This window comes from Salmo salar, chromosome 07, assembly GCF_965601325.2.
Source record: "Salmo salar chromosome 07, fSalSal1, whole genome shotgun sequence".
Lineage (NCBI taxonomy): Eukaryota > Metazoa > Chordata > Actinopteri > Salmoniformes > Salmonidae > Salmo > Salmo salar.
The window spans coordinates 49,118,900-49,146,146 of record NC_138297.1 but is presented as its reverse complement, the minus strand read 5'-3'; the positions used below and the strand labels follow the sequence as shown (position 1 = coordinate 49,146,146).

General features: G+C 44.0%; 2 protein-coding genes across 5 annotated transcripts; both read right to left on the bottom strand.

The window, feature by feature from the left end:
• Window positions 1–102: 102 nt before the first annotated feature.
• Window positions 103–8,307, bottom strand: LOC106609359 (gelsolin). 3 transcript variants are annotated; one of them, XM_014208115.3, is made up of 17 exons: window positions 8,179–8,307; window positions 7,158–7,306; window positions 5,614–5,807; window positions 5,289–5,443; window positions 4,724–4,885; window positions 4,232–4,381; window positions 3,976–4,065; window positions 3,737–3,869; window positions 3,262–3,566; window positions 2,852–2,985; window positions 2,531–2,621; window positions 2,088–2,258; window positions 1,569–1,743; window positions 1,297–1,418; window positions 986–1,063; window positions 696–756; window positions 103–560 (listed from the first exon to the last, which is right to left on the bottom strand). In XM_014208115.3, the coding sequence occupies exons 3-17, from the start codon at window positions 5,804–5,806 to the stop codon at window positions 391–393; spliced, it is 2,190 nt and encodes a 729-aa protein (XP_014063590.1). In that variant the 5' UTR covers window position 5,807; window positions 7,158–7,306; window positions 8,179–8,307; the 3' UTR covers window positions 103–390. The 3 variants fall into 3 exon arrangements, with proteins under 3 accessions (XP_014063590.1, XP_082833844.1, XP_014063592.1); XM_082977718.1 differs by having other exon boundaries at window positions 8,215–8,298; XM_014208117.3 differs by lacking the exon at window positions 7,158–7,306.
• A 6,604-nt stretch (window positions 8,308–14,911) lies between these two features.
• On the bottom strand, window positions 14,912–27,204 carry LOC145880039 (uncharacterized). 2 transcript variants are annotated; one of them, XM_082977716.1, is made up of 6 exons: window positions 26,830–27,204; window positions 17,453–17,640; window positions 17,161–17,311; window positions 16,817–16,964; window positions 16,481–16,640; window positions 14,912–16,168 (listed from the first exon to the last, which is right to left on the bottom strand). In XM_082977716.1, the coding sequence occupies exons 2-6, from the start codon at window positions 17,474–17,476 to the stop codon at window positions 16,058–16,060; spliced, it is 594 nt and encodes a 197-aa protein (XP_082833842.1). In that variant the 5' UTR covers window positions 17,477–17,640; window positions 26,830–27,204; the 3' UTR covers window positions 14,912–16,057. The 2 variants fall into 2 exon arrangements, with proteins under 2 accessions (XP_082833842.1, XP_082833843.1); XM_082977717.1 differs by lacking the exon at window positions 26,830–27,204 and adding an exon at window positions 17,927–18,053.
• Window positions 27,205–27,247: the final 43 nt, after the last annotated feature.

Below are 27,247 nucleotides of genomic sequence, written 5' to 3'. Positions count from 1 at the left end.
TCCACCGTCAGCATGTTTGATAGACATTACATATCCTTTGGGTCGTTATGGAAACCCAGTCTGCACAAGATTCTCAAACAGGAATATCTGAACTCTGCATGGTACAGAAGCAAAAACACTTGTCCCATTTATTGCAAATGTAGTAATATACTGCTAAAAAAACATGGGCTAACAGTTAGTGTGTAAGAAAAGGAAATTACATAAAGATTCTCACTTCAAGAAAACCGTAAGATCAAATCAGCAATAGTGTGAAGAGTATATTATCCATTACAAATTGGTATCCAGGGGCAGTCTAACAGTTGAAAGGGGATACCTAGTTAGTTGCACAAATGAGTCAAGTAGAGGCTTTGGGTGAAGTTACCCCTAGAGGAAACCTCACCCTGGAGTGGTTCAGACACGGAGTCCAACCATGGCCCGTTCCATGGGATTACTGCTCCAGTACTCATGATCCCAGCCCAAGAACCAGCCAGTGAACGTGGGAGGCTCATGACCTTGCTTTAACTTCACTATGGGCGTACTGCTGTCCCGCTTGGTAGGGTCTGTCTCTATGTAACGAATGGCTGACCACAGAACAGGAAATAGGCAGGAGCAGTGAGGAAAGAAAGAGCAATTCATTTAATGAAACGGCACATTTAAGTTCCCATCGGCACTTTTATCAGGTAATTATGTGATCTTGTTTTAAAACCATTGCTTACCTGAGGCTATACCCTCTGCCTTCTCCTCCGCATGAGCTTCACCTCCGATCCAAACAAAGATCTGAAGGGTACATGGAAAGTGTTAAGCGAATCAATAGGTGTGCATTATTAGCAAAAAACCTGAGGCACGTTCAGCAGGGTGGAACGTTCAGATCGAAATATGCTATGTAGAACATACATGCCCCTCTGACATGTGGAATAAGGAATTGCGTTCTATTCATGGCATTTCTACAACGTTCGGCTGCTGAACTTGGCCCTGGTTGCACCTTGACAATCCCTCTACTAGTCACCTGTTCCCAGGTGTCCAAGAGCATGACATCATCTGGGGCCAGGTCTTCTTGTGTCATCTCCCCAGGCACCTCTTCAATCTGTGGAAATAGTATTGTGGCATTTTGACAATGGGCCAGGTCAGTGCACATTCAAGAGGACATGGAAATGGTTTCCCTCACTTATGTATAAAATGTAGATCAAAGGCTATTTCATTAGCAGAAGAAACTGAATTTGTCCAAATGGATATTCAAATCATGTCAAACATGTAAACAGGAATGCAGCAAAGTAAGTTGGAAAGTGCTATACTACAGTTATAACAGGGCAGACTCACAACGAACTGGCCAGTTTTGTTGGAGCAGGCAAACAGGCGTGGTGGATGAACGTCCATTTTGTTTTTCAGTCTGGCTGAGGTACGGTAGTCCGCTTTACCTCCCAGAGCATCCCAAAAGTCATCTTGACACACAAACACATACATACAATTGTGGATCTGGAAGAAGATGGAGCGGTTGGAAAAGCTTTGTCTTGTATCCTCATTATAAGTAACATTCTGTGGCTATTGGCTAAACATTTCCTAGTGAATTTGACTGCTGACAGGGAATGTACCTGCTTCTTCACCCTCGGCCAGCTCTGAGGCTGAGACCCCTAGAAGGTCACTTAGCTTTTGAGCTCCATGCTTCTCACTGTCACTTGTCCCCTTTCCCACCCATATGAAGGAGGATGCCGGGGTCACCAGCACAAAGACATCGTTGGAGTTCAGATTTGAGGCAGCAGCATCAACCTTGAGTGGAGAGAGGAAGAAAGGAGGCAGTTAAAATACTGTACACTGGAAGTACTAACTACAGTTCTGCAGTAGCAAATGGACTGTAGTCAGCTTCACCAACAAACCAACCATACATCACAATGGCTGGCTACTCCTATCTACTGGGGTGTATTAGTGTACACTATAGCAAAGACAATTTGTGATGCCTTTCTTATTGGACATGTTCAGATTAGTCCTTCCCCATTTCGGCTTGTTTGTGTCCGTTTGGATTCTAGTGAATACACCCAAAAAATAACCAAATAGATATACCTACAAAACATCCTTTATTGAGCTTTTCCCACCTCACATCTCCTGTTACTCACCTCTACGGCACGTGTGCAGCCAGCAGGGTTGGACCTCACCTGGAACAGCTGTGTGTCTGCAGCCTGGGCCTGGCCACCCTCTCTGGAGGTACCACCCTGGTGCACTACCATTGGCTGCCCCCCGAAAAGACTCATGAGGTGGGCGGGCTCCTTTCCCTGGATCACCCGCACCTTCATTACGGTATAAACAGACAGAAAATCAGAGTGAGTCAGATACCTGGCTTTAAACCTAACCTTCCCTCATTTCCATTTCATTTTACAGACCAATGCTCTGACCCTGTTGATATCCATGACCATGGAAACGTATTCATATAGATCCAGCGTCTGCAGACAAAACTACTGACTAATATTGTTCAATTCTGTAATCCAGTGCATCTTGATTAAAAATGACCTGGACCGTATTATCCGGGGCAGACTGTGATAAATCAAAACGATCCAGTCACCTGTACTGCCCCTCCTCCCAACTCGTCATCCAGCTGAGCAGCCAAGATGGCCGAGGCGCCAATTTCATCCTGGCTAGAATCCACTCCTTGCCTGTGAAAAAGGAGTACTTTTCAAGTGCTATTAACACACATTTGTGCTTAGGTTATATTATACAGTATATAGTTGTTTTAGATGTGTCTAATACAGTATGTAACAAAAGCCCTGGTGCTCATAAATGATGAAGCCTACTGTAACGATAGCAGTTTTTGCTGTAAGACTATGTAATAACACACAAAGCTTCCTGCTGTCGCTTCCAGAAGGATATTCTCCATTGTCTTTACCATATGTAGATGACCTGTCCGTTACGCCCTCCATGCTGGTAGTTGTAGAGGATGATGTAGCTGTCTCCCCCATAGAATCGTCCATAAGTGGAGGGCTCCACAGGCACCTTGTCAGCTCCCTCAATACGCCAGATCTACGGAGGTTAACAGGTAAACACAGCTCTTACTAGTAGTAGTCCATGAATGGGAAAAAAAGGTAACACCCCTTGCAGCTCTTTTCTCAAAAGCTTATTTGTGAGATCGTGACACCTTTTTGGTGGGTGTGCAGGCCCACAGTCGTAACCCTTAGGGGCTGTATCCCTTTACTAAGGACACATGACTACCCTAAACCTTGAAACAACATTTAAGGGTAACTACCATCATACTATATGGTGTTTACTGAGAAAACCCCAGAATCCCCGCCAAAAAACCTGCTTCTCTCCATTCCCCTCGTCCACCATCCCATGCTGAGCCGCCATGGCGCCCGAGTGATGGAGAGTGGAGGCATCGAAGGGAACCTTCTTGATCTTGGCGATTTTGTTGGACACGTAGGCGGTTCCCAACCCCACTGTATGGTCCGCGTCACGCCAGATTTTGAAGAACTGCTTGAACAGAGGGGTCTCCCCATTCTCAGGTAGGATCTGGACCTGGGTGTGTTTTGGGTAGCCCATCTTTGTGATAAACTGTTCGGCAGCACTCATCACCGCACTTCTCTCCTCTTTGTTAGCATCCTTACCTGTTTTTATTCCAAATAAAGTCATGATTAAACTGCAAAGGCAGAAGAACTAAGTGACTTCCAGGCATAACAGTATTCAAAAATAGTGTCTAATCTAAGGGAAGATTAAAGCTTGGGGTTTTACAGTCAAAAGAAGTCATAGAGACCAGCTGCTGAGAAGAAACCAATACCTTTCCAGACAAAGATCATGCCATTGGGGCCATTGTCCAAGATAAAGCAGTCACTTGACTCCAGGGCATTCTGTGAAAACGGGTTCTCCGATGCTACCATATCAATGCCCATATCCCCACTGGCATTAGACACCTTTTGGAAAAACATTTCAATTTAATATTAGTATTTGAAGGAATGCTCAAAAACTGCTTATTACATATTTAACGATTAAATTGTTTAATTCGAAAATGGATCTGACCTTGTATAATTTTGCCAGCTTCCTATTGGACACATCTGTATTTGTGTCATCTGCATTTGCCTCAGGCAACTCGGGTTTGGGTCCAAGAATCTGGAACGAGACCACGGGTCAGGCATTTCACAGCAAATTATCACAATTATGTTAAAAGGTAACTAACTATAGATGTTTATTGGGAGCATATAAACAATTGCATGATTTGAAGTGTATAGGAATGAACTCTTTTTTCCCGTCCCTTTCTCCTCATTGAAAGACTCACCTCCAGCATCTTCTCACATTCTGCCCCCTCGTCACATACGTACAACTCAGCCCGCCCACATCGTTCATTGTCACGGATATCCTTTGACACCTGAGTGGCCTTCAGCTTCTCAAAGTTATTGGCCTTGGAACCACACCATTGATAAATCTCCTGTAATACAGACGAGTGAAGATTATCAGTACAGTGGACCAAGTGTACTACTGTGGCTCTAACTCCTCTGCCTGTTGACTATGTTAAAGCATACCGCAATGTATACAAATGATCTTTTACATTATTCATGACCAAAACAGTATTGGTTTCAAAGTGGATTACTTACAATAACAGCTTACTAACATGAGCAATGACTATACAGTTTTAGCCTGCATTGTACAAAGACAATTCCACTAAAATCAACAAATAATTTCACTAAATTAAATCAGTATATGTTTCCTTGATTTGTACATACTGTAGATAGGTTGCTGTAGAAACTCTTATAGATTTCAGTGAACTCACGTTGCCCAGGTCGAGGATAAAAATGTCTCCCTGGTTGAAGCTGTCCCAACTGACTGCTACCTCTGTGGCTCGAACCACACGCCGACCCCTGACCTGGAGCACACGCTGCACCTTAACCTCATTGGACACCACGTGCTTGAACCCTGAAGCCACACCCCCTTTCTAAGGTAAAGATTGGGAAGATAATCAATAAGATAAATGGAGGAGTTCTTGAGATAAGCAAATACATTTAACAAACGTATTGAATGTCTTTCAACATTCCAGTAAAAAGCATGAGGTAGCACACCCAAAATGATGGTGGAGGTGCTGACTAACGGAATAGTAAACTGTGTAAAAATAAATACATTATCGCATACTCTATACATACAGTATGATTCCAAAAATTTAACAGGTAAACCAACGTTTTGGTCCACAGTACCTTCTACCCAGTACACAGTTCCTTTTTGCGTAGAAGGTACTGTGAACACTGAAGAGACTGTGTGCTTAAAATGTTGATTTACCCATTAAATTGTTGGGAGCAGACGCAGACTGTGCGACTTCCTTTGAACTCGTTTTTAAACATTACCATGTACTTCAGTCCAGTTTTGAAGTAGCCTGAAAATGTTCTTGACTCGTAACCCTGCACCTCACGGTACTGAATAGGTTTGCCACCCAGGTAGTCATCCATTTGTATGGTAAAAATGGCTGCTGCTCCACTCTCATCTTGTGTACAGTCATCTCCTGCAGGACCAGAGAAATAATGATGGGTCACATTTCAAACATTATTTTCACAAATAATGGAATGAATTTCAATTGTAAAAAGTGCATAAGCACATATCAGTGGGCTGAAATGTACAAACACTGTACAGCATTTCAAGAAATACAGTCTATTCGACCAGATCAGGTTTTACCTTGCCAGAAGTGAAGGTCATACTGTAGATGCCCAGAACGTTGCTTGATGGTATTAAGAACAAGGTATGCGTCCCCTGAGTAGAACCCGCCGTGCAGACTCTCTGGCACAGCCACCAGGTCCAGACTCTCAACTCTCCACACCTGGAGGCCAGACTTCTTCCCGGCCCTCTTAAACTCAGGGTGGTACGCCATGCTATAAAGATATGGGGCAGGAAAAACTTGCCATTAAACTTTGATACCTGTCCCTAGGATAGACTGGAATCCAGACGTGTTTTGTGCTAACATTCCACTCCGGACTGATAGAGTTAGGGATCATGAGTCAGTTAATAGTTCAAATAAGGTCTGTGGAAAGACACAGCAGTTAAACCAGAGATGTTCTCTAATGTTGATACCGGTTTTGATTTCACCACTCGCTCACAAATGTTAATATTATTTATTTAACCTTTATTTGCAAATAACTTGTCTGAGCAGAGAAAGAGATGAGGGAGTGCTCTCATATCTCTAGCCAATCAGTAGCATTAGCCTCATCTTGCCCAAGGGCTTTCTCCATTATCCTCCCCCACACGATACACTAGGCTAGTCCCCTCCCAAAAACAAAGAGGGGTGAGTGAGTTCGTTTTGCATGGCCCGGTGCCCCAGGTGGGTGGAGTTTAAACATTTTAGACCATTCCATTGGTCCTTAAGTGAAATCTCCACCCAACCGGGGCACCCTGCCATGCAAAACACTGGCCCATTGTTTCAGCTGGCAAACATTTTTTTCTTGCCTGGCTACCAATCCGCCTCGCTCCAGCCAAATGCCTCACCCACTAACATTTCTTCTCCATGATGACCAATAGAGCAGTCAAATTAAATTCAGTATGAGTCATCAGGCAATATTTTCCCCCTCCTACAATAAAACAACCTTCTGCATGGATGATGTTCTCATGTCAGCTGATAAAACATTATTTTGCCCTGGTTTAATTAACAGATACTAGTTATAGCCTTCGTGGGTTATTAACCTACTTTCCTTTTACACTTTTCAAAAAACTAATGGACACAGATTAAGCCTAGTCCTGGACTGAAAAACACTTTAAGATGGAGTATCTCCATTGAAGACCCTTCTTAGTCCAGGACTAAACTTAATCTTTGTCCAGGAAACTGGCCCTATATCATGACTAAGGCTTATCTTGCTGTTTATAAACTGCCCAAGAAACCGCTCATGATTATTGTGCAAGGGAGTCATTAATCATGAGATAAGGTAATACTTGAGGGAGTGACTACCCAACATCGCATAAATTAACATTTGAGAAGATAAGGAATTCAATTAAGAAATATTTTCTAATGTAGAGAACAACTGTATACAATTTAAATTAACATTTATTCAACATCCTATTAGAACATCTTAATTTTGTTTTAACAAAAACAAAAATCCACAACGACATATCATTGTTGTTTTTGACTTTCAATGAGGAAGGCAATCAAGAGAATTGGAGAACATAAGCGATTCTAAAGTTGTAAACGTTTAATGTCAACGCAAATCTTAATTAAAAACAAAGTAGCCTACCTGGTGTGCAATAATAAATAAACGATTATGCTTGTCGTTAGCCGCTGGTATCAAGAGGTTGCTCTGCGATAAAGTGACACCGCGCTTCCGTAGATGTGCTGGATAAAATGACTGTATGGGCGACTCCCTTCTGCACCAGGTACAGGTAACTGCCAAAATAAAGGAAACGCCAACATAAATCGTCTTAATAGGTCATTGGGCCACCATGGCTGCGTTTAGACAGCCCAGTTCTGATATTTTTCCCACTAATCGGTATTTAAAACCAATCACAAAATATGTTTTTCAGACCTGATCTGATTGGTCAAAATTTGTGAATAAAGATCAGATTTGTGCTTCAGGTGTAAATGCAGCCGATGACCCGATAGCTTCAATGCACTTGGCATAAATTCTACAAGTGTCTGGAACTCTATTGGAGGGATGTTACACCATTCTTCCACAAGTTGGTGTTTTGTTGATGGTGGAGGAAACGCTGCTCCAGAATCTCCCATAAGTGTTTAATTGGGTTGAGATCTGGTGACTGAGACCGCTATCCCTAGTAAAAAATAAATAAATAATCCTATAGTATTCCAATAAAACAATTCTATTAGAATCCAAAAGAAAGATCTATCAGATCAGATTGTATCCTATTGGAGTCCAATAGGACTGGTTCCAAAATCTGATAGGATTTCAATTTAAAAAATCCTGAATCCAAAAGTAAATCCTATAGTGGAGCACCCCTTATTATCCGCTATTCAGCAGCGTTTCAGAAATATATTACCTTCAACAGTGTTATCTTGTGATCAAGCCATCAATGTTTTGAGATTATTGGGGTCGTAAAAATGTTTGCTAACGGGTTAGCAATTAGCATGTTTGACATTTCAGTGGAAATACTACTAGGCCTACAATCAACTTTTTGATAAACCGTTTAGCAAAACAATAGGTCCCGTATTATCGGCATACGGAAGCCAGTTATTTGCCACCTTACTATTTTGTTTAATTACAAGATATCAGTTTAATTTTGATCAAAAAAAGAGACACCAACCTCGTATCCGAAGTGTGTACTAGATAGTTGGCTAACCTTCCAAAAATCTTAATTGTAGGTCAATGTTTCACTGCGTTGGCAGGTGTTGTGCCGAAAATCTCCCCCCTGCCAGCATCTGCAACCCTTCGCGTGAACGCGCACACACTAAATTCTTCATTGCTGAGACTTGCTTGCTAGTTGAGATTTCACTAGTAATTTCTGCAGTTTTCGGTTTGGCTATTTGTTTCAAGTGTATTAGTCTATAAATAAATCTCTGCCAAAATTCGTAATCTCTCCCATGTCTTATTCGACTAGTAGTTGTTCTGAAATGTTTACTGCTTGCCTACATGTACAGAAGTCAGAAGTTTACATACACTTAGGTTGGAGTCATTAAACATCGTTTTTCAACCACTCCACAAATTACTTGATAACAAACTATAGCTTTGGCAAGTCGGTTAGGACATCTACTTTGTGCAATCACACAAGTCATTTTTCCAACAATTGTTTACAGACAGATTATTTCACTTATAATTCACTGTATCACAATTCCAGTGGGTCAGAAGTTTACATACACTAAATTGACTGTGCATTTAAACAGCTTGGACAATTCCAGATAATGATGTCATGGCTTTAGAAGCTTCTGATAGGCTAATTGAAATAATTTTTGTCAATTGGAGGTGTACCTACATTTACGTTTACGTCATTTAGCAGACGCTCTTATGGATGTATTTCAAGGCCTACCTTCCAACCCAGTGCCTCTTTGCTTAACATCATGGGAAAATCATAAGAAATCAGCCAAGACCTCAGAATATTTTTTTAAGACCTCCACAAGTCTGGTTCATCCTTGGAAGCAATTTCCAAACGCCTGAAGGTACCACGTTCATCTGTACAAACAATAGTACGCAAGTATAAACACCATGCAGCCGTCATATCTCTCAGGAAGAAGATGCGTTCTGTTTCCTAGAGATGAACGTACTTTGGTGCGAAAAGTGCAAATTAATTCCAGAACAACAGCAAAGGACCTTGTGAAGATGTTGGAGGAAACCGGTACAAAAGTATCTATATCCACAGTAACACGAGTCCTATATCGACATAACCTGAAAGGCTGCTCAGCAAGGAAGAAGCCACTGCTCCAAAACCACCATAAAAAAGTTAGACTACGGCGACAAAAATCGGAGAAATGTCCTCTGGTCTGATGAAACAAAAAGAGAACTGTTTGGCCATAATGACCATCATTATGTTTGGTGGAAAAAGGGGGAGGCTTGCAAGCCGAAGAACACCATCCCAACCGTGAAGCACAGGGGTGGCAGTATCATGTTGTGGGGTTGCTTTGCTGCAGGAGGGACTGGTGCACTTCACAAAATAGATGGCATCATGAGGTAGGAAAACTATGTGGATATATTGAAGCAACATCTCAAGACATCAGTCAGGAAGTTAAAGCTTTGTCTCAAACGGGTCTTCCAAATAGACAATGACCCCAAGCATACTTCCAAAGTTGTGGCAAAATGGCTTAAGGACAACAAAGTCAAGGTATTGGAGTGGCCATCACAAATCACTGACCTCAATCCTATAGAAAATTTGTGGGCAGAACTGAAAAAGCATGCGCAAGCAAGGACGACTACAAACCTGACTCAGTTACACCTGCTCTGTCAGGAGGAATGGGCCAAAATTCACCCAACTTATTGTGGGAAGCTTGTGGAAGGCTACCCAAAACATTTGACCCAAGTTAAACAATTTAAAGGCAATGCTACCAAATACCAATTGAGAGTATGTAATGTAAACTTCTGACCCACTGGGAATGTGATGAAAGGATTAAAAGCTTAAATAAATAATTCTCTCTACTATTATTCTGACATTTCACATTTTTTAAATGAAGTGGTGATCCTAACCAGGAGCGGTTCTGGGGGGGGGGGGGGAGGGGGGCAGTGCCCCTGTGGCAACAATTTTGGACCCCCTTAAATGTGGAGTATGAAATAATTTTTACATAACTAATTTTTGCTATCGTTTTTTTTTTTTACATCCGTTATTAGACAGTAGCAATGCGGAACACTAATGATTATGAACATGGTCTTTTGCCTGCAAATGCAGTGAAGAAAATGATATGACAACAATAACGTCTAATGTAACTGGCCCCTCTAACAGTACAACTGGCCCCAGCTTGGCTCCCCCCCCCCCCCCAGTTGAAATGGTCTAAAACTGCCACTGATCCTAACTGACCTAAGACAGGGAATTTTTACTAAGATTAAATATCAGGAATTGTGAAAAACAAATGTATTTGGCTAAGGTGTATGTAAACTTCCGACTTCAACTGTATGTGTAGTATAACACACATACATAAATTATTAATTTTGGTTGCCTATCCTGACGTGAATTTTGTTCTATAGAAAGTATTTGGCTCTAGTGACAAAATTAAGGAAATTAGAAGAATTTCAGTAGAAATCCTCCCCACTTCTATCTTGGGACTGCAAGGCCTTGCACTTTTCAGAATCATTTGGTGACCCCTCATGTCCTCTGATGTGTGCCACGGGAAGTATAAGACTCTAGTCACAAAAGGAAGTGGTTATTTCAGCAATAATAGTTTTCAGAGCCCTGTACTGTTCTCTCTACCCATCCCTCAATCCTCCATCCCATCATGCTTTTCCCTCTTATGGCTTTTCCTACATTTTTTTTAAACACCTTTTCTGTTTTAGTTTTGAAGAATGTAGGTACAGTAGTAATAATAATAATAATAAATAAAAAAGTTGTACTCTGGGCAAAAAAGAAAGTTCAAATATAAACTCAGCAAAAAAAGAAACGTCCCTTTTTCAGGATTCTGTCTTTCAAAGATAATTCGTAAAAATCCAAATAACTTCACAGATCTTGATTGTAAAGGCTTTAAACACTGTTTCCAATACTTGTTCAGTGAACCATAAACAATTAATGAACATGCACCTGTGGAACGGTCGTTAAGACACTAACAGCTTACAGACGGTAGGCAATTAAGGTCACAGTTATGAAAACTTAGGACACTAAAGAGGCCTTTCTACTGACTCTGAAAAACACCAAAAGAAAGATGCCCAGGGTCCCTGCTCATCTGCGTGAACGTGCCTTAGGCATGCTGCAAGGAGGCATGAGGACTGCAGATGTGGCCAAGGCAATAAATTGCAATGTCCGTACTGTGAGACGCCTAAGACAGCGCTACAGGGAGACAGGACGGACAGCTGATCGTCCTCGCAGTGGCAGACCACGTGTAACAACACCTGCACAGGATCGGAACATCACACCTGCGGGACAGGTACAGGATGGCAACAACAACTGCCCGTGTTACACCAGGAATGCACAATCCCTCCATCAGTGCTCAGACTGTCCGAAGACATCCTCCTCTCTCATGTGGTACCCTTCCTGCAGGCTCATCCTGACATGACCCTCCAGCATGACAATGCCACTAGCCATACTGCTCGTTCTGTGCAGGATTTCCTGTAAGACAGAAATGTCACTGTTCTGCCATGGCCAGTGAAGAGCCCGGATCTCAATCCCATTCACCACGTCTGGGACCTGTTGAATCGGAGGGCGAGGGCTAGGACCATTCCCCTCAGAAATGTCCGGGAACTTGCAGGTGCCTTGGTGGAAGAGTGGGGTAACATCTCACAGCAAGAACTGGCAAATCTGGTGCAGTCCATGAGGAGGAGATGCACTGCAGTACTTAATGCAGCTGGTGGCCACACCAGATACTGACTGTTACTTTTGATTTTGACCCCCCCTTTGTTCAGGGACACATTATTCCATTTCTGTTAGTCACATGTCTGTGGAACTTGTTCAGTTTATGTCTCAGTTGTTGAATCTTATGTTCATACAAATATTTACACATGTTAAGTTTGCTGAAAATAAATGCAGTTTTTGTTTGCTGAGTTTATGTCAACATGAGTACATATCCATAATCAGTTAACTGTTATTTTTTTCTCTATTATAAGAAAAAAATGTAATAATATGATAAACAAAACTATGACTGAATGTGCCTCCATGAAGAATCCCCTCCCCAATAGGTCCCTTCGCCCTCAATAGGACACCCCCAGCACCTCCACCATCCCCATCAACCTCCCTCCACCCCTCAACCACAAAACACAATAATGATAATAATAGAAATTAAAATATATACCAAGATATACACACATGTACATATACATAAACTTATTCACAGGACACTCAACTTATCTATTTTCCTACATCATATATGGAGGTGACATTTCCACCTGGATGACAGCACATAATCAGCAAGACAGCGATGCTCTTCATCCGAGGGAATGCCTGCCCATTCTCAGATGTTAATTATCCGAGATGATCACGTCATTTACATTCCAGCCCTAACCTGAACGTTCGGCTTCTTCCGCCACACCATCCAGCGATGCCCCCAAGATGCTAAGTCAGAGCCTTGTCAGCTCCAGATTTGACTACTCACACCCTGCTGGACTGCCTGCATTCTCAGATTCCCCTCCACTGATTTGCACCCAGGTCGGGCTCCCTATTGCAGCTCACATTATGTTCAGGATTCTAATTGTAGTCTACAAGGCCAGAAAATGACCAGCTCCTTAATACCTCTCGGCCTGGATAAAGTGCTGTACTGTTGTTCTTTCTCTGTGATCTACAATTGCGGCATTCTTGAAGTTGTCTTCTCTTTAAGGGTTGAGTGGACAATCACCAAGACTTCGCTGTGTACTGTTGCCTAATTGGTTGAATGAGTTGAGCTGCAGGCATCATAACTGCAAAGTCCCTTGCTGTTTGTAAATGCTGATTCAATAGCCACTTATTCAAAAAGCACTTTGATACTGATTTACTTTTGTACTAGGAATACACTTCTACCTGTTGCTCTGTTTATAATAAAAACATGTTTGTTGTGCTTTGACTCTAGCAGTGAACAGGTTAGGTAGCAGTTTTCTACTTGTCATATGGCATATAATATACTGTATACGTTACATTTTAGAATATGGTAGATTCCATCATGAAATACGACATTTACCATAACATTATTTTATGGTTTCAGCACATATTGTACAAATTGATAACTTAAAAATAAATTTGATTTGCTAAAGTTACATTGATTCTCCCCTGATCCTATTTATTCTCCCCTGTCCTTATTTCTAAATGTAGTTAACCTCAAATGATACAACAGGTTTGGTTTGACTTTTTAAACATAAGATATGGTATTGTCTTGCCTCACAGATATCATGATATACAATAAAGACTGATTTATTTTCCATCACTTTGGCTTGTCCAAAATCCAACGCATACCTCATACACTTATTCTTCTTCTGACTAGAAGGTGATATGGCTTCACTGCTATGAAAAACATACTGTATATTATCAGCATCACAGTTGTGGATTATAAAGATTGTATTTACATGTTTTTGTGTGCTAATATTTGCGTATTATCTTTATTTTCTTAAACATTGCAAAATGCTTCTAAAATAAATGTTTATTTATACTCGAATTTGGCACACACTACTGGTCAACATGAGCTACCAAAATTATTATGAAGTGTGCCAGGCCTTGCAGTCCCAAGATAGAAAGGGGGAGGGGAATTTCGGGCGAAATCCCCCCCCTTCTAATTTCCTTAATTTTGTCACTACAGTCAAATACTTTCTGTGGCACACATCAGAGTCACATACTTTCTATAGAACAAGCTTCACGTCAGGATAGGCAACCAAAATGAATGTATGTGTGTTATATTAAACAGAGGGTGTAAAATGTAGGCAAGTAATAAACATTTCAGAACAACTACTAGTCGAATAAGACATGGGAGAGATGACTAATTTTGGCAAAGAGATTTATTTATAGACTAATACACTTGAAACAAATAGCCAAACCAAAAACTGCAGACATTGCTAGTGAAATCTCAACTAGCAAGGAAGTCTCAGCAATGAACAATTGTACAATCTGGCCAAGTTGATATTATGATTTTAATTTGGTAACATCACACAGTGTGACATGTAATAATCGTAATAGACTGAATCCGACGTACAGTGTGGGAAGGCCTTTAACCAGAGCACAATCTCCATATCTTTACCTACGCACACCTCTCAACCTATTCAAAACACCACCACAATATGGGAGGGATTCAAGGATGCAAGTTAATTTGCAGTATGACCAATAGAAAAATCCTCTCAGATTTTGGAACTAGTCCTATTGGACTCCTATGGGATTATATCCTATAGGATTTCATCTACAAGAAACCAACAGAACAATCCTATCAGATTTTGGTACCAGTCCTATTGGACTCTTTACCATTCTATCCTATAGTATTTTATCCTATACGATTCCAATACAAGATACCAATATACAAATCCTGTCAGATTTTGGAACCAGTCTTAATGGACTCCTATAGGATTTTATCATCCATCACATAAATGGCCACATAAACTCAATCACATCGGATCATTGTTTTTGCCACCACTGTTAGAAGCAGGTGCGCAAGCCGGCTGTGTAACGTGAGCCTCTGCTGGCTGGACTAAAACATTTTCATCCTGAAGTTGTCTGACCACCCACTGCCCGCCCGCAGCATGAACCATTCCGACCGTATTGATGTATTTGATACCATTCCACTAATTCCGCTTCAGCCACCCCCACGATCCCGTCCTCCCCTATTAAGGTGACGCCAACCTCCTGTGACACACACACACACACACACATATATATACATATACACATATATATATACACATACACATTTATATATATACACACACACACACACACACACACACATATATATACATACACATATATATACACATACATACATACATACATACATACATACATACATACATACATACATACATACATACATACATACATACATACATACATACATACATACATACATACATACATACAGACCTTTGAACTTATGACCCAAACTCTACATTACATGGTAAGGTCCAAACTGGCTTAGTCCTACTTCACAGCATCTGTAACATGTTGCTCAATTAATGCTTTCACTCACATCGTTTACTAGTGCTTACAATGGTTGATTACATCACCCATTTGACTAGAAATACTATAAGTATTGCCTTCTGAGATAAAAGGTCAATGTTGTTGCACACCAGGATGAGGAGCTTAACCATCTTACAAAACATTTAAACAATATTTAGATGCAACCCTACAGAAAACTAAAAAGGTTCGATTGATTTGACAACATGAAGTCAAATAATTTAGTTTCTGTACAAAATAGGGGCCATTTCACCCCATGTAAACATGCAACAATTCTATTTAAATGTATATGGAAAAAAGAAAAACAGGTGATTGGTATCAAAAGTGGTAAAAGAATAAACACTCAAACAGTTCAGTGGTCACCATGAGAGCAGTCTTCTCTCGATCTTTCTCTTTTCTCTAATGCCTCCTGGCGGAATAAGACACTGTCTCTCCAGCTCTGTTCTCATCCCTGTCCCTGGCCTGTCTGTCTGACCAGCGGTGTGCATCTCTGTGTGTGCAAAGGGGATCCGATCTCTCTGTTCAAAGCGGTTACTGTCCGTTCCTCCAGCATGTACAGCACGTACAGGCACCAGCCTGCCCTATGCAGCACTTGGGTCCTGTCTATGGAACGAAAGCCCGGTGCTGAAGCAGGACTGGGTTTGAGTTCTGAGATCAGGTTTCTGATGTCACTCTGTGGCCCAAACTCTGTGGGGTCTGGAAGGCAGACCAGGGCCTAGGAGAAGAAGACAGTCGGTTCTGTCTGTTGTTGTAGTTCTGGTACTCCACTAGTTCTGGTTTCAGTTCTGGCTGTGTATTGCGGGACTTGTTGGACGGGGCTGACAGGGATCTGTTTACGGAGAGGTCCAGAGGGGTGTGTGTGGTGCCCCTGTACCAGGCCAGGTGGGAGTGGAGGGGTGCGGCTGTGTTGGGTCTGGTCCCACTGCTTAGTCTCCTAGTGGAGAGGTGGGAGAGGGGTCTGGACCTGAAGACCCAAGGGGTCAGAGGTCTCCTGGACAAAGGTCAACTCCTTTAGGTCCAATGACCTGTAACTTTCTCTTAGATCCTATGAAAATGCAAGAAGAAAATGTTAGCATTTTAAATTGTGTAGGAGCTAAAGGCGGCTTACTGTTGTAAGTCCCTGGTCAGTGTGTGATCAGACCCCAGGAAGCAGATGTACAGGTCCAGAGCTCTCTGCAGCAGTTCAACAGCCTCTCTACTCTCTGTCTTACCGGAGCCATGAAATATCTGCCTGCCTGCCATGACATACACAAGCTAAACATATTACACTCTGTGTAGTTGCTAACAGTCTAGAAAAAAAAAGTGTAAGAATGATTGAGAGTTGTGGTGCTTCTGTTTGAAAAAATGAAATAATTACCAAGTTTGACCAAGGTGCCTGCGAGGCTGCATGCCTTCGCCTGAAGACGTGGCGATGTGGGGAACAACGCTTCATGTCCTGGTCTTTGACGTGCACCGTGTGTCGATACAGCTCCACTGCTAGCCTCTGCCTGAACCTGAGCATGTCACTCTTCACCACACTGTAACATTCATATACTGTCACTGACTGAGTTAACTACTGAGGAGGGGATGGGAGGAGGAAGAGAGAGAAGAGGGAGAACAATGACAGACAAGAAACTACTGAGGAGACGACAGAGGACACAATTAATGACGAAGAAGAGGAACCAGAAGAACACTAGAAGAGAAGTAGTCTCACCCTGCTGTGTCAGCGCAGGTGTCGGCCAAGATGTCTGCCAGGCACTCCTCCACCACTAGAGGGTGCTCTCTACCATACCAGCGCCTCCTGGTCTTCCAAGGCAACCTGGAGGTGCTTCTCAGCACCATGTGGGTCTTGCAGGCCGAGTCTGTCACATACACATTTTTTTTTTATCATCACATTAATATTAGCTAGCCTAAATTGAGACATACAGTATCAAAAGTCATTCACGTGGGCTTAGGGCTAACAAACAGCAAAAGACATAGAAACACCTGTAGCTGAACCTATGAAGTATAGAAACGTCACACATGAGACTATACCTATTTATGCTATTTAATACACACCTGTGTATCCCACAGAGCAGTGATACAGTGGCGTCAGCACACAGGTGGAGTTTGTGGTGTCCCATATTGATGATGTCACTGAGTATCTGAGAGGCCTCGATGGTTCGGACATCTGCAAACAGCAGCTGGCAGAGTACACAAAACAACTGACCTGATAGGGGTGAAAAAAGAAATACATATCATTTCAGCACACCAAAAGCATTTACTTACGTTGTGAATGAAAAAAATACATAATCAGGTTGCTTATTTAAAAACCTGAGACCCATATTGCCCCAACTCTCTGGACAGATACCCTTTCCAACAGTGATTCTCTCATGTCTCTCAAGGCAGGTAATGATGAGAGTCTGGGCGGTCTTCAGAGCTGATCTACAGTATGTCTCTGCCTCTCTGTGCTGGTCCGTCTTCATAGAGCTCAGCCAAAGTCTGCCGCACTGTCAGCAGTAACATCACACTCTCCCCGTTTCTGTCCTGCTCACTAGCCTGAAATGACAGGAAATTGGGAAGCAGAGCGATCATTTCAGCAGGCTGTATGAAAGCCTTTCATAATTGAGTGAAAGTCTATACACTAAGAACATGAAATGGTATTACTAGAGCAATTACAGTGTTAAAGTAAAGTCTTAGCATAGAGGCTAGGATTTAAAGGGAAAATCCACTCCAATTATGGTATTTTTTTAAATTAGTCCTCTGTTGATATAGTCCCGAAATATTTTGCATGTCAGCAGTTAAGTTTTACTTTGCATCATGGTGGGTGGTGGGTCTAACTAACCTGTGTGAGGCTGTTCTCAGCCTGCAGTGGGATCTGCTCTGCTTCCCCCTTCCTGTTCAGACAGAGCAGCAACTCAGAGACCAACAACTCCACTCTCCCTTTCACACCTGGATCCCACTGACAACCCTCTTCTACAGGTGGGGAACAAACAACAGAAACAGTCATAATCACTGGTCACATAGGATCACTGATGATGACTGGTAACACATCACTAAGACATCGTCAACAATCAATTTGTTATCAGTGAAGAATAATTACCGTTGTCGACACTGGGCCTCAGTCATGAAGGCCCTGTTGCTGTGTACCTCTCTCTGCTCTGGATTGAATGGAGATAACAGCTACATTATTTACGGATGGTATCTCTACAGTTTTGTGACGTTCAACGCTGAATGCGTGTTGAAATGTGTAACCATGATGATTTTACCTGTATGTGTAGCAGGAGGGAATGCCCATCGCCCTGATTGGATAAGAGTACGAGGGTGGCTTCCCTTTCCCAGCAGGCTCTGGTACGAGGTGTAGGGGTCATAACCTCTGAGGATCAGGAGAGTCCAGTACCTGACAACATCCATTCTCAGCTGAGGAGACTGGCTCCAAGTTGTAGACAGGTGCTCTACAGTTCTCGGATCAGATAGTAAGTGGATACCGTTATGTAAACAAATGATGGATAAACATGCAAATCTGTAATCCGATAAAAAAGGCTCACCCAGTTTAAATGTTAGGTTAAATATATGATGACAGTTAATCTGCGGCGAAACTATTTTCCCCAACAGTAACTGTGTGCCCCTAGCGTCCTTATGTGTGAAGTGTATGTCCATGCGCTTACTGTGGCTCTATGAAGAAGGTGTGCAGCTCCCTCCAGGCCTCACTCTGCTCCAGGTGCCAGGGGAGCTCCTCCAGGACCTTAGGCCAGCTACAGAGCTCCCTGCCCCGCCTCTGGAAGAACTGGGCCAGGCTGAGACGGTAGTCCTGTCTGGTCCTCCCCAAGTTCCCTGGAACTTTACCGGGACGGACCCCCACAGATAAAAAAATAGAAGACTAAGGAGAAGTGGAAATGAAATGATTGGTCAGTTGGACTCCTTAGTGCAGAGTCCAACAGTTCCACTTACATGCAGATACTCCACTTTCATTGTTAGACAAAGATGATCAACCAAGTAAAAAGCACCACCATGTTGGAAAGACCAACAAATGAAGGCCATTGTAGAATGTCCATTCTATGCTTTCTATTTCTAGTCTTGTAACTTCCACTCCCGTCTGCCACTCACTCACTCAGCAGGAGGAGGTCCATGGCTTGGCCCAGCGATTGGTGGGTGAGGCTCAGTGTTCCATTGGGTCTCTCCTGTACCCAGGGCCCAGCAGCAGTGCGGAACCGGGCCCACTCCAGAGGTAGAACACGTAAGTACCCAGGGTAACCAAGAACCTCCAGCAGGACCAGGACCTGCTCCCCAGTCAGCCCAGCATGGGAGAGGTGAACGAGGCAGAGAGCATCCCATACCCGGCCTCTGAGATCTGGAGAGAAGGAGGCAGTAAAGGTTAAATACAACAATTCATCATAGAGTGCCATAACTAACAACGTTAATTCTTCACCTTTATTGAGAAAACATTACAGTGGTTATTCTTGCTGTATGGCACTTTTTTATTATCACAACTGAATAACTAGAGAGGGTAAAGATGATCCCACCTATGTTGGACACCTGAGAGGTAGGTCCTCCTGTTCCTTTGGCTGGACTGGCCGTACCCTCACTGACCCCGCCATAGTCATTGATCCAGCGGCTGGCTGGGACTGGCCGTTGACCGCGTGGCGGACTGGACCCCCGCGCCATAGTCATTGATCCAGCGGGGGGGACTGGCGTGGAGCTGGCGCGGTGGACGGCCGCCACTGACCCCGCCATAGTCATTGATCCAGCGCTGGCTGGACTTGCCGTACCCTCACTGACCCCGCCATAGTCATTGATCCAGCGCTGGCTGGACTGGCCGTACCCTCACTGACCCCGCCATAGTCATTGATCCAGCGCTGGCTGGACTGGCCGTACCCTCACTGACCCCGCCATAGTCATTGATCCAGCGCTGGCTGGACTGGCCGTACCCTCACTGACCCCGCCATAGTCATTGATCCAGCGCTGGCTGGACTGGCCGTCCCCTCACTGACCCCGCCATAGTCGTTGATCCAGCGCTGGCTGGACTGGCCGTACCCTCACTGACCCCGCCATAGTCGTTGATCCAGCGCTGGCTGGACTGGCCGTACCCTCACTGACCCCGCCATAGTCGTTGATCCAGCGCTGGCTGGACTGGCCGTACCCTCACTGACCCCGCCATAGTCATTGATCCAGCGCTGGCTGGACTGGCCGTACCCTCACTGACCCCGCCATAGTCATTGATCCAGCGCTGGCTGGACTGGCCGTACCCTCACTGACCCCGCCATAGTCATTGATCCAGCGCTGGCTGGACTGGCCGTACCCTCACTGACCCCGCCATAGTCATTGATCCAGCGCTGGCTGGACTGGCCGTACCCTCACTGACTCCGCCATAGTCATTGATCCAGCACTGGCTGGACTGGCCGTACCCTCACTGACCCCGCCATAGTCATTGATCCAGCACTGGCTGGACTGGCCGTACCCTCACTGACTCCGCCATAGTCATTGATCCAGCACTGAATCACCCTGGCCCACAGCGCCGCCATAGAATCCACTTCCACATACTCCTCTATCAACTGCTCCTCCTCCTTTCCCCTCAGGATGCCGCACATCCGCCAGGAACAGCGGCAGGCGGTCCATTCCCAGCCTGGTAGTGGTTCCCAATATGAATTGCAGCAGGGTCCTGTGCAGCTCCTGGCAGGGCAGGGTAAGGTGTTGGAGGGTCAGGGGGCCAGCGTAGGTCCTTCACCTGACAATGAATGAAGAAACGTTAGGAATTCATGTTCACTATATCAAATAATATGCTTTGTTTTTCATCTTGATTTATTTGAATGCTATCAATGTAAAATACACTGTACAAGAACCCCCACTGGTAGTGGTCTGGGCAAAGTAAGGCATTACCACTCTCGAGAGCCCGAGGGTCCCGGTCAGTCTGTCCAGTCTGTCCAGAACCAGAACACAGGGTCCCAGAGCAGCCGCAGCAGAGAAGACCTGAACCAAAACATGACCTGGGCTTTACATGGTGCTGCAACCCCTCACTCCACTCAGCCTGGGGGTCTAGTACAGAGACACAATAACAACCCCTCACTCCACTCAGCCTGGGGCCCTAGTACAGAGACACAATAACAAGCCCTCACTCCACTCAGCCTGGGGCCCTAGTATAGAGACACAATAACAACCCCTCACTCCACTCAGCCTGGGGGCCTAGTACAGAGACACAATAACAACCCCTCACTCCACTCAGCCTGGGGTCCTAGTACAGAGACACAATAACAAGCCCTCACTCCACTCAGCCTGGGGCCCTAGTATAGAGACACAATAACAACCCCTCACTCCACTCAGCCTGGGGCCCTAGTACAGAGACACAATAACAACCCCTCACTCCACTCAGCCTGGGGCCCTAGTATAGAGACACAATAACAACCCCTCACTCCACTCAGCCTGGGGGCCTAGTACAGAGACACAATAACAACCCCTCACTCCACTCAGCCTGGGGGCCTAGTACAGAGACACAATAACAACCCCTCACTCCACTCAGCCTGGGGGCCTAGTACAGAGACACAATAACAACCCCTCACTCCACTCAGCCTGGGGGCCTAGTACAGAGACACAATAACAACCCCTCACTCCACTCAGCCTGGGGCCCTAGTATAGAGACACAATAACAACCCCTCACTCCACTCAGCCTGGGGCCCTAGTATAGAGACACAATAACAACCCCTCACTCCACTCAGCCTGGGGGCCTAGTACAGACACAATAACAGTAAATGTGAAGCCTTAACAACGACTTAAAGGGAAATACCACTCAAAAACAATATTTGGATTTTTGTTTCATTAGCCCACTGTTGATACAGTCCCAAAATGTTTTGCATGTCAGCAATCAAGTTTTCAAGATATAGAACTTTCAAAATATAGAAAGTGTCACAGTATGATGCGTGCACTAATGAAACAAATACCAAAATATTGTTTTTTTGTGGACTTTTCATTTAAAAAGTTTTCCTCTTGGGCTGCACTAAAAATAAATACTAAAAGCACTATTAGCCTCTTTTGCTGTTTTATTGTATTATCATGTTGATTTGTTTATTGTTTGTTCTCAGGGCACCATTGAGAATGAGACCCTGGTTTCAATTAGGTTCCCCTGAATAAATCAAATGTATATATAAAAAAAAATGAAATACCACACTAGTTACTTAGAAGAGTGAGATGAGAGGGAACCATCGGTCTGTCTCACCAGTCTAGACCAGACGAGTGGTATGACAATGTTGACCTTGTTTCTTTCTTAAGAACAAGGTCAGTGTTGGGTTTCTCACAAAGTAAATACATATATATTTTTTAAAGTCAGTAAAGAAATACATCTTATCTAGCACTAACGGTTATATTCACAGGAAAAGTAATTGACTGTAAACAAATTTCGGAATGAATGTCAAATTGGGAATGTAAGTATAAAACAGTGCAATAACAGGTTACATTTGGAATTGATGGGTTAGATGACTGAAGTGTCCTATGTTGATGTCATTGTCGTCATTTCTAACCCTCACAGACATAGGCAATAACACTCTGGAGGGTTTACCATAATGGTCCAGGCGTAGCTCAGTGGTGATGTCTCTCAGTACAGATCTGATATCCACACTGGAGCTGCTGAATCCACAGAAGTGAGGGATGGCCAGGATTCTAGGATTCTTCTTCCGGAACTCCTGAAGCCACCAGGCGGCTAGTGAGGACTTCCCACAACCCCTCTCACAGAGTAGGAAAATAGACCCCTCGGAATCACGTTTGTCATGGTCACTGAAGGCAAAAGGAAATAGGAAGGACAGTCAAAATATGTTTTTCATTGCTAAAAAAAATATCTGAACGCTATGAATGCATAACTCCATCTATCTGCATCTACTTTTAAGTATGGAAAATCTCACAGTAATTCATCACTGATTCCAGCTTAGTGTGGTCACCAAAGTTCTTAACCTGTTAACTTGGTTGATTGAATTCCTTGAGGTTGCTAGACTCTGAGACGTGTCAGAATGATTGAGAGAGGCAGTAAATGTGTTGAGTTCCTCCATGACAGCAGCGGTCTGGGTGGAGGGGGCAAACCAGCGACGCAGAGCCTGGACAGCACCTTCATGATAACATCTATCAAGGGAGTCCAGGAGGCCTAAAGAGCAAGCACTGCTTTAGGGCTTGGAAGATAAGGCAGACCACTGAAAAACACAATAAATATGAACCGGACTGAGCTACGTTAGTCATCTTCGCTGTCTTTTCAAAGCTGGTTGAACGAAATTGAATTCAACAAAGTAGATGTAAACAGAACTACAGTGAGGGAAAAAAGTATTTGATCCCCTGCTGATTTTGTACGTTTGCCCACCGACAAAGAAATGATCAGTCTATAATTTTAATGGTAGGTTTATTTGAACAGTGAGAGACAGAATAACAACAAAAAAATCCAGAAAAACACATGTCAAAAATGTTATAAATTGATTTGCATTTTAATGAGGGAAATAAGTATTTGACCCCTCTGCAAAACATGAGTTAGTACTTGGTGGCAAAACCCTTGTTGGCAATCACAGAGGTCAGACGTTTCTTGTAGTTGGCCACCAGGTTTGCACACATCTCAGGAGGGATTTTGTCCCACTCCTCTTTGCAGATCTTCTCCAAGTCATTAAGGTTTCGAGGCTGACGTTTGGCAACTCGAACCTTCAGCTCCCTCCACAGATTTTCTATGGTATTAAGGTCTGGAGACTGGCTAGGCCACTCCAGGACCTTAATGTGCTTCTTCTCGAGCCACTCCTTTGTTGCCTTGGCCATGTGTTTTGGGTCATTGTCATGCTGGAATACCCATCCACGACCCATTTTCAATGCCCTGGCTGAGGGAAGGAGGTTCTCACCCAAGATTTGACGGTACATGGCCCCGTCCATCGTCCCTTTGATGCGGTGAAGTTGTCCTGTCCCCTTAGCAGAAAAACACCCCCAAAGCATAATGTTTCCACCTCCATGTTTGACGGTGGGGATGGTGTTCTTGGGGTCATAGGCAGAATTCCTCCTCCTCCAAACACGGCGAGTTGAGTTGATGCCAAAGAGCTCCATTTTGGTCTCATCTGACCACAACACTTTCACCCAGTTGTCCTCTGAATCATTCAGATGTTCATTGGCAAACTTCAGATGGGCATGTATATGTGCTTTCTTGAGCAGGGGGACCGTGCGGGAGCTGCAGGATTTCAGTCCTTCACGGCATAGTGTGTTACCAATTGTTTTCTTGGTGACTATGGTCCCAGCTGCCTTGAGATCATTGACAAGATCCTCCCGTGTAGTTCTGGGCTGATTCCTCACCGTTCTCATGATCATTGCAACTCCACGAGGTGAGATCTTGCATGGAGCCCCAGGCCGAGGGAGATTGACAGTTCTTTTGTGTTTCTTCCATTTGTGAATAATCGCACCAACTGTTGTCACCTTCTCACCAAGCTGCTTGGCGATGGTCTTGTAGCCCATTCCAGCCTTGTGTAGGTCTACAATCTTGTCCCTGACATCCTTGGAGAGCTCTTTGGTCTTGTCCATGGTGGAGAGTTTGGAATCTGATTGATTGATTGCTTCTGTGGACAGGTGTCTTTTATACAGGTAATAAACTGAGATTAGGAGCACTCCCTTTAAGAGTGCGCTCCTAATCTCAGCTCGTTACCTGTATAAAAGACACCTGGGAGCCAGAAATCTTTCTCACAGGGTTCCTCCCTGTGAGGACCCAGGGGTAGCCTCCCTCCACTGCAACATGCAGCTCTCCACCCCAGAGAGGGCTTCTCGTTCTGGACCGGCAGCAGGGAGAGGTGAGGGGTCCTGCTCTGACCTGAAGGGGCCGTATCGGTGGCCCAGGAGGCAGAGGAAGGAGGAGGAGCGGGTTATAAGGTCTAGGCTGATCAACTGCTAGGAGGAGAGGGAGGTATTATTGTCAGGGAGGTCAGAGGGACGTTGGCTCCCCCGGTCAATTCACTGGGTGTCCAATGGTCTGAAGCAGGTGCCTCTGGCCTGGCAGAGGGCATCCAGGTGGGGGAACACCTGTGTTCTCAGCTAGTACGGAACACAGCACGGGCTGGAGAGGAGCAGTGACAGGAGGGGTGGTGGACCAGCCTCCCGCTTGTGGGTCCATCTCAGGCTGTTATAGCTGTGACCTGCTCTGCCTGTCTGAACAAAATAATGAAAAACAAGCATATCAGGAATAATCAGCAACTAGATATCTAGCTACAGTGTTTTGCAAGTACATGGTATTATTGGTGTAAATATGAATTGCAAATTCATGACATGCAGGGAACAGTGCATATTTCCCCACATAAAACTGCTCAGTGACTGGATATCTACAGAATTAGAGGGGAACATTTAATAACAAATAAGATAAACATCTACATTAAGATGAACTCACACCTAATAAAACCCAATATGTGAAAACATCTAGCTTGATGTAGGCCTAACCTGTAACAGAAATGAACAATTGAGTGTGTCAGATGTGTTACATGTTTGGTGGACTGTTGACAGGACCCATTTGAAGCTGCATCGCAGTGTCTTCTGACTGGCCATTCTTCTGGAAGAAGTTACCGGAAGCGAAGGCATAGAGAAATGGATTCAGGCAACTGTTGGCATAGGTCAGTAATACAACAAAAGACAACTTGGTAGAGAAGTTTTTCAGGTTTTCAGACTTGGCCAAATATCCTGACATGTTTAAGATGATAACAACTTGGAATGGCATTGAACCAATGACAAAAGTCACGATGATGCTGGTCACAAGTCTAGTCATCCTGGACTTTCAAAAGAAAGCTGAATGTTTCACTGTCTTATGGAGGCGGATGTAGGATGTTAGCAGGAGGGAGACAGGTAATACTCATCCAAGTATCGCCATCACCAACCCCCCCCCCCCCCCCCCCCCATGTTGACTGTCAGGAACGGTGAAGATATTACAACCCCAACACCCCACAGTATGAGAAACAACCACCACTGCCCCACGCCACCTGGCCCAGCAATGGGGTGCAGAACTTGGTAGTAGCGCTGGACACTCATCAACAGGATGGTCAGCAGGCTGGAGAATGTACAGCAGGAGGCAACAACGACAAAGAGCTTGCAGAGACTGTTGCCCAAGTCCCAGCTGAAGAGTATTGCAAAGACCAATAGCGGAACACATATTAGCAGGCTCAGAATATCTGACACGACAGGCTCAAGAACAGTTTCATACTCAAGTTGTATCTGTACAGATGCCAACAGCTGATCACAGCTATCTTATGCCCAGAAGATAGCAGAGAGCCAGGACCACTCCACTGATCATGGTGCCAGTTGTGGAATCAGGGATTCCAGAGGTGCAGTTGAAGTTGGAAGAGTTACAGGTGGAGGAGTTGAAACTGTCAATCATTGTGAGACTGACGATGAGGGAGAAGGAGTTGAATTGAATGTAGACCAGCAGCTAAATGTTGTTAGCAGTTGAGAGGTGGGTTGGTAGTGTCTGCAACCGAGTCACCGGCATGGATTCAATGTGAGGAATGGGAAAAAACTCTGATCACATGAAAAAGAAAGGGGAGGGTCTATTCCACACCAAATATGTTGTGTTGAGGTCTACAACCTGTGACAATTGCACAAGCAAGTGAATGCTGGCATTTGAAATAGATGATTACAGTAGCTATTCCAAATAGACTAATTTCATAAATCAAAGCAGAGATGCACACGCAAGCACCTGGACACACACACAAACAGTATGCCACAACGTGCGAATGGACAATAGTTGACAAACAAAATTCCATACATTTTCGATACCTGTACTAGTGGCCATGAGTTTGTCCCAGAGATGGTTGCCAAATCCCGATTAAAATGGCTCACGTTACAAATTAAATCTGAATGGCTCTGTAGAGTTGACTTTTTTTCCTTGCAAAATATATGCATTTGGCAAACTTTAAGCATATTTGTAGGTAGTCTGGGGGGCAAGATCGTTATAGTACAGCCTCGACGTCATCGCGTGCCTGTTATTTCGCTGAGAAGTTGTGAATGACAAGCCATAGCAACAGTGGCAGCCAAGGTGACCGTATGGGCTTCCGGATCAGCCTATCATAAATTGTTACACTGTAAATGTACAATTCAATGTTTCAACAGTGCTGACGAATGTATCTATTTTCAATTACGTGTTGCAATGTATCAGACATGAGTATATCGCTTTTTATGATAACAAAATCATTGT

Bases quoted from the DNA above. Each gene is read 5' to 3' on its own strand.
- LOC106609359 (XM_014208115.3), bottom strand. From the start codon at position 5,806: ATGGCGTACCACCCTGAGTTTAAGAGGGCCGGGAAGAAGTCTGGCCTC. The intron at 3,870-3,975 runs GTCAGATCCATT...TTTTTCCAAAAG, and splicing joins AGCTGGCAAAATTATACAAG to GTGTCTAATGCCAGTGGGGA. The intron at 2,259-2,530 runs GTGACTGGATCG...ACCGTAATGAAG, and splicing joins TGGGAGGAGGGGCAGTACAG to GTGCGGGTGATCCAGGGAAA.
- LOC145880039 (XM_082977716.1), bottom strand. From the start codon at position 17,476: ATGAGAGAATCACTGTTGGAAAGG. The intron at 17,312-17,452 runs GTATCTGTCCAG...CACCCCTATCAG, and splicing joins GAGAATCACTGTTGGAAAGG to GTCAGTTGTTTTGTGTACTC. The intron at 16,641-16,816 runs GTGAGACTACTT...TGAATGTTACAG, and splicing joins ACCTGCGCTGACACAGCAGG to TGTGGTGAAGAGTGACATGC.